The sequence below is a fragment of the Dermochelys coriacea genome, chromosome 13 (assembly GCF_009764565.3).
Source record: "Dermochelys coriacea isolate rDerCor1 chromosome 13, rDerCor1.pri.v4, whole genome shotgun sequence".
In the NCBI taxonomy this organism is placed as follows: domain Eukaryota; kingdom Metazoa; phylum Chordata; order Testudines; family Dermochelyidae; genus Dermochelys; species Dermochelys coriacea.
The window spans coordinates 5,978,926-5,997,787 of NC_050080.1; the positions used below are offsets into that span (position 1 = coordinate 5,978,926).

General features: G+C 45.3%; 1 protein-coding gene across 1 annotated transcript; it reads right to left on the reverse strand.

The window, feature by feature from the left end:
- Positions 1-4,983: 4,983 nt before the first annotated feature.
- PPDPF (pancreatic progenitor cell differentiation and proliferation factor) lies at positions 4,984-18,179 on the reverse strand. The gene is made up of 5 exons (XM_038370044.2): positions 18,001-18,179; positions 10,373-10,462; positions 7,153-7,230; positions 6,625-6,721; positions 4,984-5,363 (listed from the first exon to the last, which is right to left on the reverse strand). Exons 2-5 carry the CDS (start codon positions 10,425-10,427, stop codon positions 5,249-5,251), a joined length of 345 nt encoding a protein of 114 aa, XP_038225972.1. The 5' UTR covers positions 10,428-10,462; positions 18,001-18,179; the 3' UTR covers positions 4,984-5,248.
- Positions 18,180-18,862: the final 683 nt, after the last annotated feature.

Below are 18,862 nucleotides of genomic sequence, written 5' to 3' on the forward strand. Positions count from 1 at the left end.
CTTGCACGAGCTGCCAATGGTTCAGGGGGCTGTTACAGTAGTACAGGGCAGCTCTAGTCACGTCCTCTGGCCTCCCACCCAGCCACCTACTGCTGCCACAGGGAGGTGGATAGTTTAGGAGCTAGCTCCTGGCCTGCCCCTTCACTGGATGAGAGACTCAGGCCTGCTTTGCACCAGAGGGGAGGCTTGAAGTGGCCAGAAGAAAATCTCCAGTCCCTCTGAGCAAGTCACAGAGAAAGAACATGCATGTTTCTGGTTTAAAAGCTCAGTAATCATGTATGGGACTCGAGTCATTGAGCCCTTTCCTGAGGGCAGCAAAAGCAACATGTAACAAGGTTAATGGTTAAAGCAGCTATAGAAACTCAGCCCTCACTCCATTGCCTTGGCACAGGGCTCTGGAAAAATAAACCCAGGGAACACCTACAGCCATATTTACCCAGGTTGAGACTATGAGCACGGGGTGCTATCAGTATGGGCATTGGTTCCCAAAGCTGAGAATCACAAATACAATGTTCTGAACTGCCCTTAATTCAGGTTACCTGTGCCCTGTGTGTATAATTTTCACACAGGACAGGGGCTTAGTCTTTGCAAGCAGGGAACCCTTCATAGAAGTTTTTTTTTTAGAACACATTGCTCTGTCTGCCAGCCAGCCATTCCAAGAGGGCTTAGACAGTCAGCAGAGTCCCTCATCCATGGTTTGATCCAAGTGATCAGCTTCTGCAAGGTGCTCAGCATCTTTAGTTCCTATTATTTCTGATCCCAGGAGATGCTGAGCACCGGCTGCTCCTACTAGCCCCAATGGGAGCTGGAAGGGGTCAGCTCCTCACAGGATCAGGCCCTTAGTGGCTGGACTTGTGCGGCATGGGGCATAAAATCATGATGGTCTATCAGCTGTTTCCTGAGGCTGAAGGGAAATGTTCTCGTATAGGGCATGGTATAATCACTGCCACTTCCTCCACCCACTCAGAACATGGATAACTCTTTTAATAGGCTTTGTTTGAACCCAAACTAGAAATCGATTAAATTCTGCATGATGTTTCATACATTAGGCACAGCCATCTTGCAGGTAAAATGTCTGTCTTCCATAGCCGGATCAGTCTCTGCAAGGAAGTTAGGGCATAACCCAAACTCCTCCTAAATGACTGGTGGGGGGAAGAGAGAGAAAAAGAGTTAATTTGAATGGCTAGTTCATCAGCAGCTGCAGACACACCACTTAAATTTGGACATAATGAAGGCTACATCCGTGTAATACTGTAAACTGATCTAGTCTGAGCAGGGATATCCTGCTGTTTGCCACCATAACAACAAAGCCAGCACTCAATACCATATAGTCAAGAAGGGAAAGTGGCTGGCACTCAATGGCTTTTTCAATTTGCTTCACGGGTCAGGCACAGCAAATTTATCAACTGGATGATATGATGGGTTGGACTCAATGACCCAGGAGGCTCCTTCCAGTCCTGTGTTCTTACAGACTTAATGTGCAGGTCTGGCAATTACCAAGTGACAACCCCTCCCTCATCTTATTTGGAAATGGAGAAACACTGATGGGAAATTATTAATGCACAGCACATGTGGAACCCCCCCAAATTCACTCCTCGGAACAGAACTCCAGTTTGGCTTAGATCCTCAGCTGTGTGCAATATTTGCTGGCAACAGCTAAGGATTAGGAGGAAAAGGGGAGTGGGGGAGGAGGGGAGAGGGCTGCAAAGGAGCCAGCTGTGCCTCCTTGGTCCTGCTCCTGAATTTATACTGGCCCTGGTCATAAGCTTGCTCAGAGCAGCCTCAGGTGATGTGAAAGTCTGTGGAGAGAATGGTTGGGTGTTGCTCTGGCCACTGTTTTCCACTGATTCCAGACTGATCGAGGAAGTCATTTTATTTTCCCCTCAAACACTTTAAGAACATCTGGAGCTCATTAAATGCAGAGTGAATTGGTCAATGCAGCAGTTACACACTTCGCTGTCATACACACTCTTATGAAACACACACCTGATTGCCTTCCACTTTACAAAACTCAGGAACTGACCTGAATTTTCCCTCCCTCCTATCCCAACAGCGTATTGATTTATTGGGTTAAGTCACTAGCACTATTCACATCAAAGGAGGATCTGACTCAGTGTGCACTTCCATTTAAACATTTATTTCTAATCTTTTTAATAAAGGCTTCATGTCTTTCCACAAAGAATAGCATTCCTCTGTGAAGAATAAGCCTGAATAGTAAGATATGAGAATAAACCCTGTTGAATATGCCATCTTCCAATTTTATGCATCTCTTTCCAACCCCTCAGCCTTTCTGTAACTAAGCACCTGTGGGATTGTCTAGGATTAGCCGTATTAAAGGGTCATTTTTTTCCTTGTTGAAAATGCAAAACCAGGAAGTCAGACCAGATTTAGTTACAAGACAAGAGAAAAGCGTCAGCCCTTTATGTTTGGACTGGGTCTTGATAAGGAGTATGTAATTTTTAAGGAAAGATTTATGTTCCAAAACAGAGATTAAAAAATAAGCACTTGTTGGTAACTATTTTACATGTACTGTGGATTACACAATGGTTCTAGAGCAAAACAAGCCTCTTTGGACACCTTATCACAAGTGTTAGTGAATCAGTAATCAGCTGTTTTCATACACAAGCCATGCGAAGGTCCGACTGCTGGTTTCTCTTCTTTTCTCCACTTGCTTACAGTATTTGAGGTTTTGGCTTTTACTCACACACATTTTGCACTAGCTCCAGAGAGACACTTGCCCATACAGACTAAGGCAACCCTGCATCACGGAACTGTTCTGAAGTCATTTCCAGCAAGGAACTGAGCAAAGACATTTCCCCATAAACTTTGACCACCCTGATAGCATTAGTCATAGGTTAGTTTAAGGTTTTGTTCATATCCTACATTTTGCTTTGACTGTAGACCAGTTAATCCTGTCTCACTCAGCACGAGGGTGCACTAGCCCTGCCTTCCTTGAGATCTATTACAGCTATAACTTTGAGATTCTAAGAGACTGAGAAATGTTTATTTGGGGGTAGGTCAGCTGAGCAAGACATTTTCCACAGCTTGTCTTTTCCCCCCAAAAGTCATTGAGCTGTGACTTTTTGGCCCATCCACAAGATGATTGCTTTCACTTCTAATAGAACAGTATGAGCTGGTTTGGCTCAGAATTGTGGGAGAGGTTACCAAATTAGTTTAAAATCTACCAGTAAGCCTTTATAGCTCTGAATATCTTCCTGTTCTAACTAGGGATAGAAATAACTGTTTGCAGAGAAAATTGGTGCCATTAGAACTTGATCATTCAGTCCCAAAGGGGCCTGCACAAACCTAGTTTTCAAAGCTGTGCACCTAGTCTTCATGCAAACTTGACTGAATTGTAGATGCAGACGAGTGATTGGCTATGTTGCCCAGGAATAGCGACATTAGCTGTTTAACAAGAGCAGACAGAAGTATTTGAAAGTTTGGTCTTAAGCTTTTATTTAAATAAAATCTGAATTTATTTTTCTGTAAAAAATAAACCAACTGATAGTTTCCAACCATGGAGTTGATAAGATTAGTCTGTGCTATTAAGATCTGTGCTTGAGACAGTAAGGCCATGCAATGCATAGGCCACATCGCTACAGCACCCAGCCCCTCATTTGCTCTGAAAACACTGTACTAGACAATTAGGGAATGCTGCAGTAGGATCAACTTCCATGCTTCTCCTCAGCTGGAACCCTTAGGTTCGAGGAAAGGTTAACTAAGCAGGACAGCTGTTAAAAGTTATCTAGAGACACAACAGCCATGATAGCAGTCTTAGAAGAGTTTACTACAGCAATTTCAAAAGCAAAGAAACAAAGATTCCTATTAATGTAGGTCAAGTGCTTTGGTTCTAGGGCATTTATAACATGCAAGTTTTACATTTAGGCAAGTGCAAACATTTCTTGCTGGGGCAGCGGTATGCACAGCTGCTGATGGAACAAGCCTTTTGTTATTTGTCTGGAAGGTAGGAACTAAAAGAAAAAGGGCCATTTTAAGAAAACAGGGGCTTATGGCTCCATGCATGTAGGATATGATAGATACAGCCTGTCAAGCAACTAAGCAACCTTTCATTGCATTTCAGCCTGCATTTGGGTGTCGATACACACATCCATAACTGCAGAGGTCAGTCTTCATTTTAATTGTTGCAGAAGGGGTAGTTTTTTTTGAAGTGCTTGTTTCCCAAGATCCTCCTGTACCTGCATTAAGAACTGGGTGCCTGAAAGCCAGAAGGGCTATTTGGCCTCCAGTCGAGACTCAAAAAGGTAGCAGCAGAAAACCTAAGTGAATTTTACGACAGGGCTTTAATCTTTCTCTCTATTGGCAATGGGTCAGATGCTGAGAACAGGCTATTGCTAGAACCAAATGATCAGAATTATTCTGTTCTCATCATGATTGATTAGAAAGAGCTTCATATTCCCTCAATACAATTAAGTGACCTTGAAAAGTGACATGCTACCCCCTACTCAGATGGCAGGGCCTTCATTTTCACCTACCTATGCCTTGTGCAAGGCAAGTGATGTTCTATGCCAGGTACGCCTGAGGGGGACGGCTATCATCTGGAAAAAGGACAACCCAGTGACAGGACTGGCCACTATGGAAGGCTGCAGAGCTACCTGCCCGTTCTGATGAGAAGCAGTGAAGGGGTTTCAAAGCCTTAATTGAGCATGTTCACAATTCCAGGGAAGAGACCGCACTTTCAGGGGGTTAATTAACCTGGAGCTGCAGTTTGTCAAGCATGCTGTCTATCTGTAAGTAGCCATAGTTCTGAGAACTCCCCTCCTTGTCACCAAGATTTAAGGGAAACTGAGCTAAGGTGAAATTTAGCATGAAGCCAGGAGATTTGTCCCCAAGTTCAGGTCCCTGTCCCATGTGTGAAACACTCCTGGGCATAATGCTAACAGCCTCCCCTCCAAGACAGAGCAGTAGCACCCAGCAAAGGGCAGAGCTCATACTGGAAAGAAAAGACATTAAAGCCACACAGCATTTAAAAGGCTGCTTAAGTTTATTAGTTTCTTTGAACAAGTAAACAAAAAGTGTTACCAAGGCTGTATGGAAAGAATGCAGTCAAGTTAATGAAACAGTACAAAGGCAGTGTAGAATTTGTTTGTTTTTGTTTTTTAAAAACCTACATCTAAAATACTTAACACAGCCTGTCTATGGGGAGGGGGAGTGGAAAATGGGCTCTGACTCCTAGCGTTTGGATCAGAAGCAGCAACCAGGCAGGCAGCAGGAAGATGTGCCAGCCTGTTCACGCAGATGGCCCAGTGCTCTGTTTGCTGGGCTCACTGGCATGGTGCTTCCTCATTACTTCCTGAGCCAGGCCACAAGTGATCATGCCGTTGGCCACCTGGAAAGTTCCTGAACTGGAAGACAAGAGAGACACTGGGTGAGGGAAAATGAGGAAAAAAAAAAAAAAAAAAAAAAAAAAGCACAAGAACACTTTAAACACAGCTGCCTCGGATACAAGGCTGGTGAACTGCAGCTCCCTGCTCTCATTAGAGCTCCTTGTATGTTCCTACTGCAGTGATTCCAGGACAGACTTCTAGTGAGATTCTCGGAGTCCAGAGAGAGATGGTGGAAGCACCCGAACTCAACCATCACTGCTCCAGATTGAGCAGCACTTCCTGACTACAGTGAGCACCATCTGCAACAAAAAAGCTGTGCTAGCTGACAACAGCGTCTTATTGGTGTCAACAGCTCCATTGTTTACTGGCTAAGACAACTGGAGCTATTCCCCTGCCCTCTTGACTTGCTAGATCCACAGGGCTGCATGCAACCATGTGTGCACACAAACTAGTTAATCCACATCTGCACCTGCCATTTCTACTGCCACTGCCTGTGCGAGCTAGGCCTGAATCACCACCCCCAGCATTTAATCTCTGGCTCTTTTCCTGCACTTCTTGGGTTTGACCACTAAGCTTTTGAGGACACTTTCCTTGAGGGCCATTATGTTTGGCCCTTTTATTGTACCAATTTTCAATGGCTATAAAGGAAAAATCCTTTCCTCCTCTGGAACTTTTAGTAGAATTCAGCAGACAGAGAAGGACTTTGTTCGTGACATGCAGTGTTGTTGTAGCTGAGAAACTAGCTTGTCTCTCTCACCAATAGAAGTTGGTCCTTCAGCCACCTTGTCATTGGGTTCATGATGGCTTTTACACAAAGAGAAACAGTTTAATTCAAAATGGCCATTAGCATCCCCTACTCCACCCAGTTAAACAGATGTTCCAGCTTCCACAACATCTGAAGAGACAGGCCCAGATCATCATGGGGAGTTAGGCACCTGAGGAGGATATGGGTCTTGGAGTTTTTAGGTCTAATATCTCCTCATAATAATGGGTGACAGTGCTACCGTTCCCCAGCTATGGGGATTCCTTTTGCTGCTATTAGCTCTTTGCTGCTGGGTGGATCGTGAAGATTCAAAGCACTTCAGAAGAGCATCTGGAAAGTATTCTAGATATGCAGTGCAGAATGCAACACAGCAGAATTATAAGACATTACAGTTTGCATTCCTCCACAACAGTCCTCCCTTGTCCTTGCCATTCCAATATTCCAAGCCACCCTTCAAGCTTCTTAGTTTATCTCCATTACCATATTCTGAGTGAGTTAAAATTAATGACCACTTACTTCTCTGGGGATTCTGACACAGTTGTCATGACAGGATGGGTTGGCTTTCCAAAGAAGAAGCTAGCCCACCAGTGACCGGGGTCAGACTTGGGAAGACCTGAAAAGCAAACAAACATACTTATGAAATGACAACTAGGTACAGGCAGCTTGATTAGGAGGTACAGCAGAAATAGGTACTTCCCTGATTACCACAGTGGTCTTGCTACACATGCAAGCAAGAGGACAAATTAAAGAAGCTGCCCCTCTGCAGTGGTGCCTCATGAAGGCGTAGATGCCAGCTACTACAACTTCCAGTTCTCTTCTATGCAGTCTCTCTAGGGCTTTTTCTGCCATTATAAGCGGTTCTGTATAACCCATGGATAACGTACTTAGTTAACACTGAGAATGTTTTTGAAGCTACACTGATCCTCTGAAGAGCTATGGAGAAGGTAGCTAGTTTTGTATTAAAATTAAGAATGTTTTGACCACAAGAGTTCCCCTCTGTAGAAGGCTGGGACAGAGAGCCCAGGCTGTAGGAGAGGTGCTTACCCGGATGGTGAGGAATAACCTCCCCAGAGTATTCAGCACTTCCACAGGAGCTGTTGCTGGAAGTGGAACCCAGACGCCCTGTGAACGAGATTGCATCCCATCAGACCAACATTCCCCTCTGCCAATATTAGATCTACTGCTGTAATGAACTTCCTCACTGCAGTTAGTACATGGTTTGCCATTAATGATAAAGTATCTGCCACATTACTGTTTCTTAGGTTCAAGTACCAGTTTCCATACCAGCTAATTTCCTGTTCTGAGTATCAGCTGGTATGTGCCAGCCTTTTAATGGCATCCACCCTAGACAGTAAGCATTAGAGCATGTCTGAAGGACCCGTTAATCTGCCATCACACATTTGGAGATATTTTTAAGTGCTCCTTTACAAGATTTCCTGGCATGGTGTTTTAAGAATAGATTCTTTTACACCCGAAGGGCAAAGAAGAACCTCAAGTAGCTTTCTAAACAAACTAGGAAATTACAAGCAGCAGCGGGTTAATGCCACAGGTTGGAACACAGATGGTGCTACGTGGACATAACCTTACATAAAGATTTTCCAAATGGTTTTGTAACTCTCACTCAGCAAGTGGAGACAAGTAACTGAGCATAACCCATGCTTAATTTCTTGCAAAACAACTACAATCCTTGTGTAGGATTCTTGGTCATGGAGGGTGGGGGAAGGTTTTGGTTTCATGCACATTGGGAGTCTCCCCTTCTAGTGTGGGAGAGACAGAAGCCTAGTCTATGCCTAAAATTTAGGTCGACCCAGCTAAATTTGGTCAGATCTGTGAAAAATGTTGCCCCCCCAAACACTGTGGTTAGGTCAACCTAATCCCCAGTACAGATACAGCTAGGTCAATGGATGGATTCTTCCATCACCCAAGCTACTGCCCCAGAGAGGCATTATCTACATGGAAGGGTTTTTCCTGTCAACCAATGCAGGAAGCGTCTACCCTACAGCGCTACAGCCGCTATAGCATAGACATTTCTGCATGGGAGGAACTTGCCTGATGTAGGGTAAATCACAGCAGTTGCCACTTGGCCAAAGGGAGCTTGCTGGAGAGCAACAACGATCTGAATGTAGAGAGTGCTTTACGAGACAAGGTCCCACAACATCAATTTCCCCCTCTCCATCCTGCATCTCTAACAGGAGTGTGGGGAGAAGACCACAAGATATACTGGAATTGGAAAAGTCTCAGAAAAGGACAACAAAAATGATTAGGGGAATGGAACGGCTTCCATCTGAGGAGAGATTAAAACTGGGACTTTTTAGCTTGGAAAAGATATGACTGAGGGGGGAAATATGATAGAGGCACATGACACATCACTTCCATATTGGTGCACATAACAAGATTCATGTGGTGGGGGTGGGGATCTTGTGAGAGGGGGCTCAGGGCTGGGGCACAGGGGTTTGGAGTGCAAGAGGGTGGCCCGGGGCTACTGCGGGGAGAGAGATCTCCCCACAGCAGCACCTGGGTGGGGGCAGGGAGAAAAGGCACCTGTCCCTGCTGCAGGAGCTCTGGGCCTGGGGCTGTAGGATAGGTGCCCCTCTCCCAGCACAGCGGGCCTGCACCTTGGGCTGGCCCTAGTCACACCTGGGTCCAGGCTGCTCCAGCCCTGCCACCCCAGTCCTGATCTGGCTGTGGCTGGGGCTAGGCTGCAGGGCGAGTTGGGGCTGGGGGGGAGGGGGGAGGGGCGCCCCTTCAGGTCCCTGGGTGGGTTCCCTAAGTGGCACTAAATAGGCTGCTGCACGACCATGCGGCTTACAGGGAACTTAGGCCAGGATAGTCAGGGATGGTGTCCCTAGCCTCTGTTTGCCAGAAGCTGGGAATGGGTGACAAGGGATGGATCACTTGAGGATTACCTGTTCTGTTCATTCCCTCTGGAGCACCTGGCACTGGCCACGTTGGACGACAGGATACTGGGCTAGATGAACCTTTGGTCTGACCCAGCATGGCTGGTCTTATGTTCTTAATCTTCAGATGGTACTATTTGGTAAAGCTTTATGGGCAGTGGAGCTATGGTAGCTCAGCCCACCTGAGGATCTGGCCCTGTACTATAGGCTTATGTGGCCAGGCTGTATTTTTCCTATTTACTTTGCCTTTTGCAGAAGTACCTATTCTATTCTACACAGCTGTTTAGCTAGTCACCCCCACCCACCATATGCTCCCAGGAGCTTTAAGGTAACTCTAGAGGCAGCCACTTTCAAGAAGAGGAAAATAGCCCTTAAACCACCTATTGAGAACTCATTGTTCCTTTGTTTGTATGGTAGGTCATATGGTTGAGTACAGCGGATGCTGGCACAATTAAGGAAGTGTGGCTTGTTATCTCCCTGCTTAGTAAATAAGATTCCTTCCCCCCCCCCCCCTTCTTGGCTCTTAGCCTCTTTTCAACAAAAATGCTGCAGTGTCAGGCATTTTTTTGCATGAACAAAAAGGTGTCTTTGTTTAGGGCCTGGATGGATCATGGCATTTCTGAAATGCCATGACATTGTCACCAGTGGCTACTTCTAAATTAATCCATACTTCGGGTCCTGTAAGGTGTTCTGTTGGTGATTCTTTGAAAGGAACAATCAAGAGAGAAACGGTACATTCACTATGTATTGAGAAAGGATACAGAAGCAGATGGCTTTGGCATAGGCACACAGTAAGCAAGAATAGGAGCTTTCAAGCATTTCCAAAAGGCATTTAAGGGAGTTTGGGTGCTCAAATTCCATTGAAATTCAGTGAGGGATGAGCACCCAACTCCTTTAGGCTCCTCTTTAACTTGCATTTCCAAGGAACCTATAAATACACTGCGGTTGGAAAGCAAAATTTGACTGTTTTTGAGCAGGTTTCAGAGTAGCAGCCGTGTTGGTCTGTATTTGCAAAAAGAAAAAGGAGTACTTGTGGAACCTTAGAGACTAAAATTTGAGCATAAGCTTTCGTGAGCTACAGCTCACTTCATCGGATGTGAGCTGTAGCTCACGAAAGCTTATGCTCAAATAAATTTATTAGTCTAAGGTGCCACAAGTACTCCTTTTGTTTGAGCAGTTCTACATGGGCATTACAGACTTCTACCAAGGTAAGAGGAGAGTTCAGCACTTATCTTAGCAAGACCCATGCCACAGAAAAAGGTTTGAACTAGATAGATATGTTCCCCACCCACCAACACGAGTGTCTGCAGTGTGGATTGTGAGCACTCAATTTTGCACCCATTAAAGGGCAGCGTAGCAGTTCTTACTTCTGTAGTAGTCATGGGTTGCCACAAGCGAGCCGCTTGATGGGATTGCTGCCATGTTACTTGATCTTAGTTCTTGTACTAATATCAACCCTGCAAGACAAAGGAGTGAGCCTTCAGAATATGGGGAGTGTCCATGACCAGATACCACCAGACATGCCAACCCCCCCCCCAAAAAAAAAGCAGCGCAGAAATTGGGCTTGTTTTTGGCTTAATTGGCTTGTGAGTTGCTTCTTGACTAGTTTTTGGCTTAGCTTGTTGCATGTAGCAGCTTGTTGCTTTATTTATTTTTGATCGGCTCCCAGCAAGCAGGGGCAAGGCAGGAAGAGAGTCAGGGTTGCACAGCAGGCCCACCACTGTCCCAGACTGCACACTGAGGGGGCCGAGGGGGGGGGGAGGAAGAGATCTAGTCACAGTATTGGGGTTCTTAAGGAGTGGCTTGGTTTGGCCTTGTTTTGAAATGGCATTAGCTTGATTTTTGGCTTATTGTGAAAGTCGGCAACTGTGCATACCGTAGAGAGCAAACAAATGTGGCACAAGACTCAAAGTACCTTCTATTACCATCCTCAAGAAGCCTAAACCATGGGATAACAAGGAGGAAAAAACCCCACATGCTACATGAGACATCATTCAGGGTGTTCCTTGATTACTGCAATAGATTCAGGATCTCAACTTTCACTTAAAACAATTCCTAATGCACATGAACGATTTGAGTAAGTTTATCTTGCAACATTTCTGACAATGTGCTAGCTAGAATTCACTGTTGATGATGTTCTGCTTTCTTGGGTCTTCAGATTGTATTAAGGGTAATTGTTTTCCTCTGTATGCAGTACATACCTATAGCCCATATCACCATGGACTAATACTTTTAACTACTGAAGTATAGTCTTAAACAGAAGCTAATCAATAAGTCACAGGAGGAACCATCATGAGCACAACTTTTCCATTCAAAATGAGATCATCCTTGCTAGTACATATTACCATTACTGTGAACACAGGTGCTGGAATTAGGGGTGTGTGTGTGTGCTAACCACATCCCCAAACAAAGTTATGGTCCCTTGCCCTGAAGGGCTAATGAAGTATGTGTGAATGACACAAGAGGGACGTTGACGAACATAACAATGGTGTCATGATCTGTTTCGTTTTCATCCCTATGCTTTGTATATTAGCAGCAGAAATGCTTGTGCACTCATTCAACTAGACACCATGTGACTCGTAGCAAATCAGAGTTAGACATCACTGCTCTAACAGTGGACATTTGCAGACTGCAAAGTTGTTTGATCAGCCCATTGTTTAACAAACCGCCCTCCCCCAAGATCTAACTTCTCTAACATGTGAGGAAGTTACCCTACACAAGATGTCCTTTAACAGAAGGACAAAGCTCATGGATAAATTACTTGTTTATAGTTCTCACCCCCTACCAATTAGCAGATAGGACTTTCCAATAATCATGTTTTAAAAAAAAAAATGCTAGAGTACATTTAATGTTTGGACAACCTGTGAAAGCAAGCTACAGTCACATCTCCAGAGCAGTCACCACCCAGGCAAATTTCATACACCATACTGCCATCTGTTCTGTATGTCTGTCTTGTCAGCCAAGTAGATGTGTTTACAAACACTTACAGAAATAAATGCAGGAAAAATGGCTCACTTGAAATCACTCCCATCCTTCCAAATCAGTACACATCACATCACACAATGTTACAGAGATAAGGCATTGGAACAGGACTCATGGGATCTTGGTTCAGTTCCTAACTCTACCACAGACTTCTGGGTAACCTCAGGTGAGTCACTGTGCCTCAATTCCTCATCTGTAAAATGGGGATAGTATTTCCTTTCCCATTTATTTACATTGCAAGCTCTCTGAGGCAGGGACACGTGCAGCATCCAGCATAGTGGGGCTCCCACTCCCCTGGTTTACTTTATTGTAAGAAAGAGTTGTATGGTGCTCAGTTTCCACTGCTCATCCTCATCTGACATACACAGTCAGGCTATCACAAGTAGAAATAATGAAGGAAATAAATATGCCCATTTACTTCAATCACTCAGAGGTCTCTGCACTATCTTCAAAGTGACAGTTTACTCCTTCCTGTCAAACAGAACAGTCAGCTAATTATAAGCAGCACCTCTTAATACAGCTTATTATTCACCATTAGCCGTGAATAACAGGGTATAAAATATTAAGTATTAATGTAGCTTGGTTACAGGCACATACTCTGGACACAATGTCAGCACTGCTGATATCAGATTTCTGCTGACCTGAGAGTAGAGTACAGCTGGCTGGGGAAAAGAAGTTTTTTTGGTCAAAGCTCCAGCCAGCTCTAGAAAGTGGTAGAAAGTTAGAGACGAAGGCAGCCCATGGCCCTCAAAGAGCATTGAGTAGTTATCAAAACATCCTGTATGTGCTGATGAGTGGTACTTAGAAAAGACAAAGCTGCCATCCAAAGTTAACTAGGGTGTGGCAGCCTTTCCTTCCTGATGTGCACTTTGGAAGGGGCACACATCTGGCAAACCAAGCCACTGCAGCAGTGTCACTTGTAAGCCACAGCCCACTGGCTTAATGGAGTGTTTCTGCAGTCACATTACACCTCTTCTTCACACACTAATCTTGCATCGGTCTGTTTCCAGGCAAAAGTCAAGGAGTTTTTCAATCTGGCTACCTAAGGAACTACCGCTTCCTATTTGCCATCATGGCTGCTAAGATGCAGTCCCCAGACATCAAGACCTGGAGGCAAACTGTTCCCAGATTGTCCCCACTGTGGAATCCCTCCCTGTTCAGGTAAGCCAGAGTTAGAGTTTGCTAGTCTTCCAAGCAGAGTACAAGACTCGCCTTCCTTTGGCGAACACACTGTCTGTTCACTTTTCAGTTTAACAAACAGTTATTTGTTTGCATGCGACAAGCCCGTAGCCATAGCACCTAATTGCACTATGATTCAATTATCTGTGCTATGAAACATTTACAAAAATGATTAGTTAAGGAATCCCATCCAGGGAAGTACAGTTGACCCAAGAAACTTCTCCAGACACATTAACACACTGGAGTTTAAATCTGAATCCCATAACACTTCCCGTGGGAAACATCCCACAAGGCCAATCACACCTGTGCCGTTACTTATTGGACAGATGCGCTGTCAGATACAGGAAGCAAGGTGTGTTTAGGACAGTGATACTCAGACCTCAGTGGTCCAGGAGCCAAATTAGCAATCAACATTAGCCAAAAAAAGAGCCATAGTAGTGTGAATTCATTGTTTAATTTACTATAATTTCATATTTAAAAACAGTAGGACATGGAAAATATTTAGTGCTATATATTATTCTCACAGCAAAAAAAGAAAGACCAAGTATTAGTTTGTTCACTATAATTGGTTAGCACAGTAAAGCATCCCAATTTAATTATTTACCAGTCACACAGCGTTTTAATCTCATGTGCTACAAGGCACCGGAGACACATTAAAGAGCTGCTTGCAGATCCCAAGACTTGGCCCGAGTCTCACTGGTTTAGCATGTGCCCAGTCAGCCATCCGCAGCGGCTGCTGATTACTGGGGCAGCACAGCGTGAATAGGTTTCAGAGTGGTAGCCCTGTTAGTCGTTATCAGCAAAAAGATCAAGGATCTACAACCTATCCTGAAGGACGATCCCTCACTCTCACCGATCTGGGGAGACAGGCCAGCCCTTGCTTACAAACAGCCCCCCAACCGGAAGCAAAATACTCACCAGCAACCACACACCACACAACAAAAACACTAACCCAGGAACCAAACCCTGTAACAAAGCTTGTTGCCAGCTCTGTCCGCATATCTATTCAAGGGACATCATAGGACCTAACCACATCAGCCACACCATCAGGGACTTGTTCACCTGCATATCTACCAATGTGATACATGCCATCATGTGCCAGCAATGCCCCTCTGCCATGTACATTGGCCAAACCAGACAGTCTTTATGCAAAACAATAAATAGGCACAAATCAGATGTTAAGAATTAGACCATTCAAAAACGAGTCAGTGAACACTTCAATCTCCCTGGACAATCAACAGACTTAAAAGTGGCAATTCTTCAACAAAAAAACCTTCAAAAACAGACTCCAATGAGAAACTGCAGAACTGGAATTAATTTGCAAACTGGACACCATCAGATTAAGCCTGAAGAAAGACTGGGAGTGGATGAGTCACTACAAGAACTAATTTCCCCCTACAGTTACTCACACCTTCTTGTCAACTGTTTGAAATGAGCTACACTGATTACCACTACTAAAGTGATTTTTTGTCCTGTTGATAATAGCTCATTTTAATTGAATTTACTCGGACCCCCCCCCCCAAATCTTCTCATGTACTGTTACATAAATCTTCCCACTCTATTTTCCACTCCATGCATCTGATGAAGTGGGTTTTAGCCCACAAAAGCTTATGCCCAAATAAATTTGTTAGTCTAAATTATCACTAGTACTCCTCGTTTCGTTTACAGTGTGAATAGTTATCTAGTCTTAAAGTGACCATGTAGAATACAGAAGAGGGGCAGATGAGGGGACAGGTTATGATCTAGTAAGTTGGTCTGGCCTAGTAACAGCTCTGAGTAAGTCAGTAGTAGTCATGGCAATAGAGCTAGAGAAGCAGGGAGCTTTGAGAGAGACCTCTCGTCCTAACAAACAGCACCACTGACAAGGTCAATCCAACTATTCCCAACCAAGCAGATTCTCTACAATCCACCACCTTTCAATGGAGGGAAGAATGATTGAGGGGTGGGGCTTTATTTTGACCTTCAGCTACTAAAGCAAGAGATTACTGAAATGGTAGCTGTGTATTATATAAAACTGGTTATGCTCCATCTTGCTACTAAATACATCTTTGTATTTCCATGTCCCTCACCTTACCTTAGGTATCTAAACACCTCATGGTCTTCAGTGTGTTTGTCCTCACATCATCTCTGTGAAACAGGAAGTGTTATCCCCTATATACAGATGGGGAACGGAAGCACTAATTAAGTGACTTGCCCAGGGTCACCTAGGAGATCTGTGGCAGAACAGGTAATTTAGCCTGGGATTTGGGAGACCCATGTTCGTGCTCTCTTTCAGCATCTTAGGATGCTGATAGGGGATGAGAAGAGCTCATTTGTGTAACAAAGAACTCACCTGATCACTACGGGTGTACGGGCAAATGGCTTTTCACATTCTTCACCATTTACTCACCACATGTGAAAAGACAGATTTATGCCAATCTCAATTTTGAAAAAACAAAACCACCAAATGTATAGACATGACCAGTATGAAAGAACCAACCAGAACCTCAACTGCCAATGAAGGATGCAGCCTCAAACTGAGGTTAAAGTTTATTTTATTTTCTCTGCTTAATAAACTCCATTAAAACAAATCACATCCCAATTTCAGCCAGATGCAGGTCACTTCACGTCCCACATTTTAAGCAACACACATTATATGATGAAGGCGCAGGGTCTTCAGGTCAGAGTTTATTGAGAGAGAGAGAGAAAACAAACTATTTTGGCTTGTCCTTGTCTGCTAAATTCTTAGTGTAAAGCCACACTCAAGCCTCTGATGAGCAGAGTAACATACTGACAGATTTATTTCTCATGTAGGCATTTCTGTGGCAGTAGCACATGTGCTTAGAAATTGTCCTTAATCTCTAGTGTTTGAAAAGACAGTTTCTGCTTTTAGTCACTCCACTTAAACCAGTACTTCCCGAACTGCGTGTGGTACATCAGCTTGATATTTTCTATCAGTTCATTTCACAATTTCATAATTTAAGAAGATAGTACATGAACCAATAAAGAATCTCTATTACAAGCTTATAAAACAATACACCTTAATAAAGTTATCAGCATTCAAGCATGTTGCTGCATGAAAGCAGTTCAGCGGACAGATGTGATCAATTTTCTCTGGTGTATCCAGTTCACTTTTCCTTAAAGTATCAGGCTATGGATAGTAAGTGCCTCATCAGAATTCACTTTCATTCTGTGATCAAGAATGACTGAAATTCCTCAGAAATGGTTTGATGGAAAGGGTAATAGCTGCATATTTACTGGCAAATAAGCCTCTACTACATATGTGGGGTGGCTTTTACATTTTTAGAAAGCTGCGTGGGTTGTGGGGGGAAGGGAGTCAGAGACTAGGATTATGTAAATTGAAGGGAAATCATTAAAACATGAAAAGGAGTACTTGTGGCACCTTAGAGACTAACAAATTTATTTGAGCATAAGCTTTCGTGAGCTACAGCTCACTTCATCGGATGCATTTGGTGGAAACATGTTGCTTGATTTACAGGCTGGGAGGAAGTGGCCATGTCTTTTGTCTCTCCTCTCTCTTTTAGAGAATTCTTTACTTGCCTACAGCTGGGGGTGGGGAACTCTGCTAGAACACACAAGCTGCAAAAACCAGACTGAACTGGCTCGCAGCAACCCACAGAGAGTCCCATCCCATCCCCCTAGCCTAGCCTCTAGTCCTGTACTTCTCTACAGGCATGATCTCGATTCCACCAGCTTGCTCAGCACGTCTCTCAAAGGGGGGAGGGGAAGGGGGGGAGAGAGAGAGAGGAGAGCGGTAGAGAGGGAAAGCATGTCAAGGATTTTTTGGGGGGTGTCCGGATGTTCAGTCTCATAGCCTAGGATCAGGACCGGCTCTAGGCACCAGCCAAGCAAGCGTGTGCTTGGAGCAGCACAATTCAAGGGGCGGCATTCCAGCCGTCCAGGATAACAAAGCCCTGCACAGAGCAGGGGAGCAATGCCCCCTCTCAGCTCTACGATCTGCAAAGGGGAGCTGCGGTAACACCACCAGAGCAAAGCTGTGTCTGGAGGCTGCACAGCAACTGGTTTGGGTTAAAAGATTCCCTAGTCGTGTGCGAGGGAAACAAGACAAAGACAGATCAGCAGACCCTGCACTTGGGAGGGGGGGGGGGGTTAAGAGGCCTCTCCGGAAAGGAAACAGTTGCCAACATCCCGAACGAACTCAGGGCAAGTGTCCCTAGGGTGCCCGCAGTTCTGACCGACTGGTGCCAGCCCAGGTGGGCCCCGGGCCACGGAACGTCGGGCCACGGGCCACGGGCAACAAGCAAACTCCATCCTTGTCACTTACAATGCAACAGACAAAGCCACCGGAAGCCCACTTCGCTCCTGTTTCGGGGAGACACGGGGAAACCCTCCCCCTTTAGCGTAAAATCTTCACCCTCATCCCCTTGCCCCGTACCTAGACGGTCTGTAAGGGGGTGAGCTGGAAAGGCCCTGTCAATCCTGGGACAGTTTCACCGAGGGAGATCGCGTCTTTCGTTACAACGCAAAGCCAAAGGGGCCGGGGCCGGGGGGGGGGGGGGAAGGGAGAAATCCCTCCAAATGAGAGAAGCGCACTGGGCAGAGTCTTTAAAAGGGAGATCGAGGGCCAGCAAGCAAGGCTTGGCAGCGTGTCTGGAACCGGAGAACACACAGCAATCAGCCCTTCCCCACATCGACACAAGACTCGGTTCAACAAAGCTGCAGTCGCCCAGATCACTTGAGCTACAGTCACCCGCCACCCCTCTTGGAGGCACCCCTAGTTCACCCCACCGACCACTTGCTCAAAGTTTGCCCTTCGCGCAGCTATTCTCGGAAGCCCCCGCCCGACTGCTTTTGGGGGGTGCTGTTGTTTTACCTTGTTTCTTGTCAGCGCTGCTCCCAGCAGCACCCTCACGGCTTGAGATCACAGGTGGCGAGGCTCAGGGGAGTAAACGCTAGGCTACAGAACCCATTTGCAAAGGAGATACTGGGAGTGCACTCCACCTCCACAAAACACAGCCAAGGTCTCAGGGATTTCAGAGGCAGCATGGCCGCAGCATGCGTTTATATAGGCCGGAGCCCAAGGCTCGTCACAGCTCGTCTACGCGCTGGGGACGCCCCCAAAGAGAGGGGAGAAGGGAGGGAGGGAGGGAAAGAGGCAGGAGGTTTCCATCCCCTGACCTGGGAGTTTCAGAGTAGCAGCCGTGTTAGTCTGTATTGGCAAAAAAGAAAAGGAGGACTTGTGGCACCTTAGAGACTAGCACATTTATTTGGGCGTAAGCCAGTGAGCTGTAGCTCAGGAAAGCTTATGCTCAAATAAATGTGTTAACCTGGAAGTAAGGGCCCTCTTGGTTTAGGGGCTGCTGGGACGTCTTGTCCGCGCTGGGATTGGAAGGTGTCAGCCCCACGGGTTATTGCACAAACTCTCTGTGTTGTTGTTTGGTGCCTTGTGTATAGTGCAAATCCCGAGTTCACACTGCTGAAGCAAGCAGGAAGAGGGAGCGAAATGATTCGGAGGGGGTCACCTTGCAGATCAAAACGTGCCTCCTGTTGGAAAAAGAACAGGCAACATTTTGCAAACAGCCATGCCCCTACCCCTGGGAGTCAATTATAATAATGATTAAATTAATAGGGGGAAATCACCCTTGATGCAACTCTGCTTAAGTGAAGGGTGTTACACCCAGGGATGAATCTGGTTTATTAATGGTAGGTTTCAGAGTAGCAACTGTGCAAAAAGA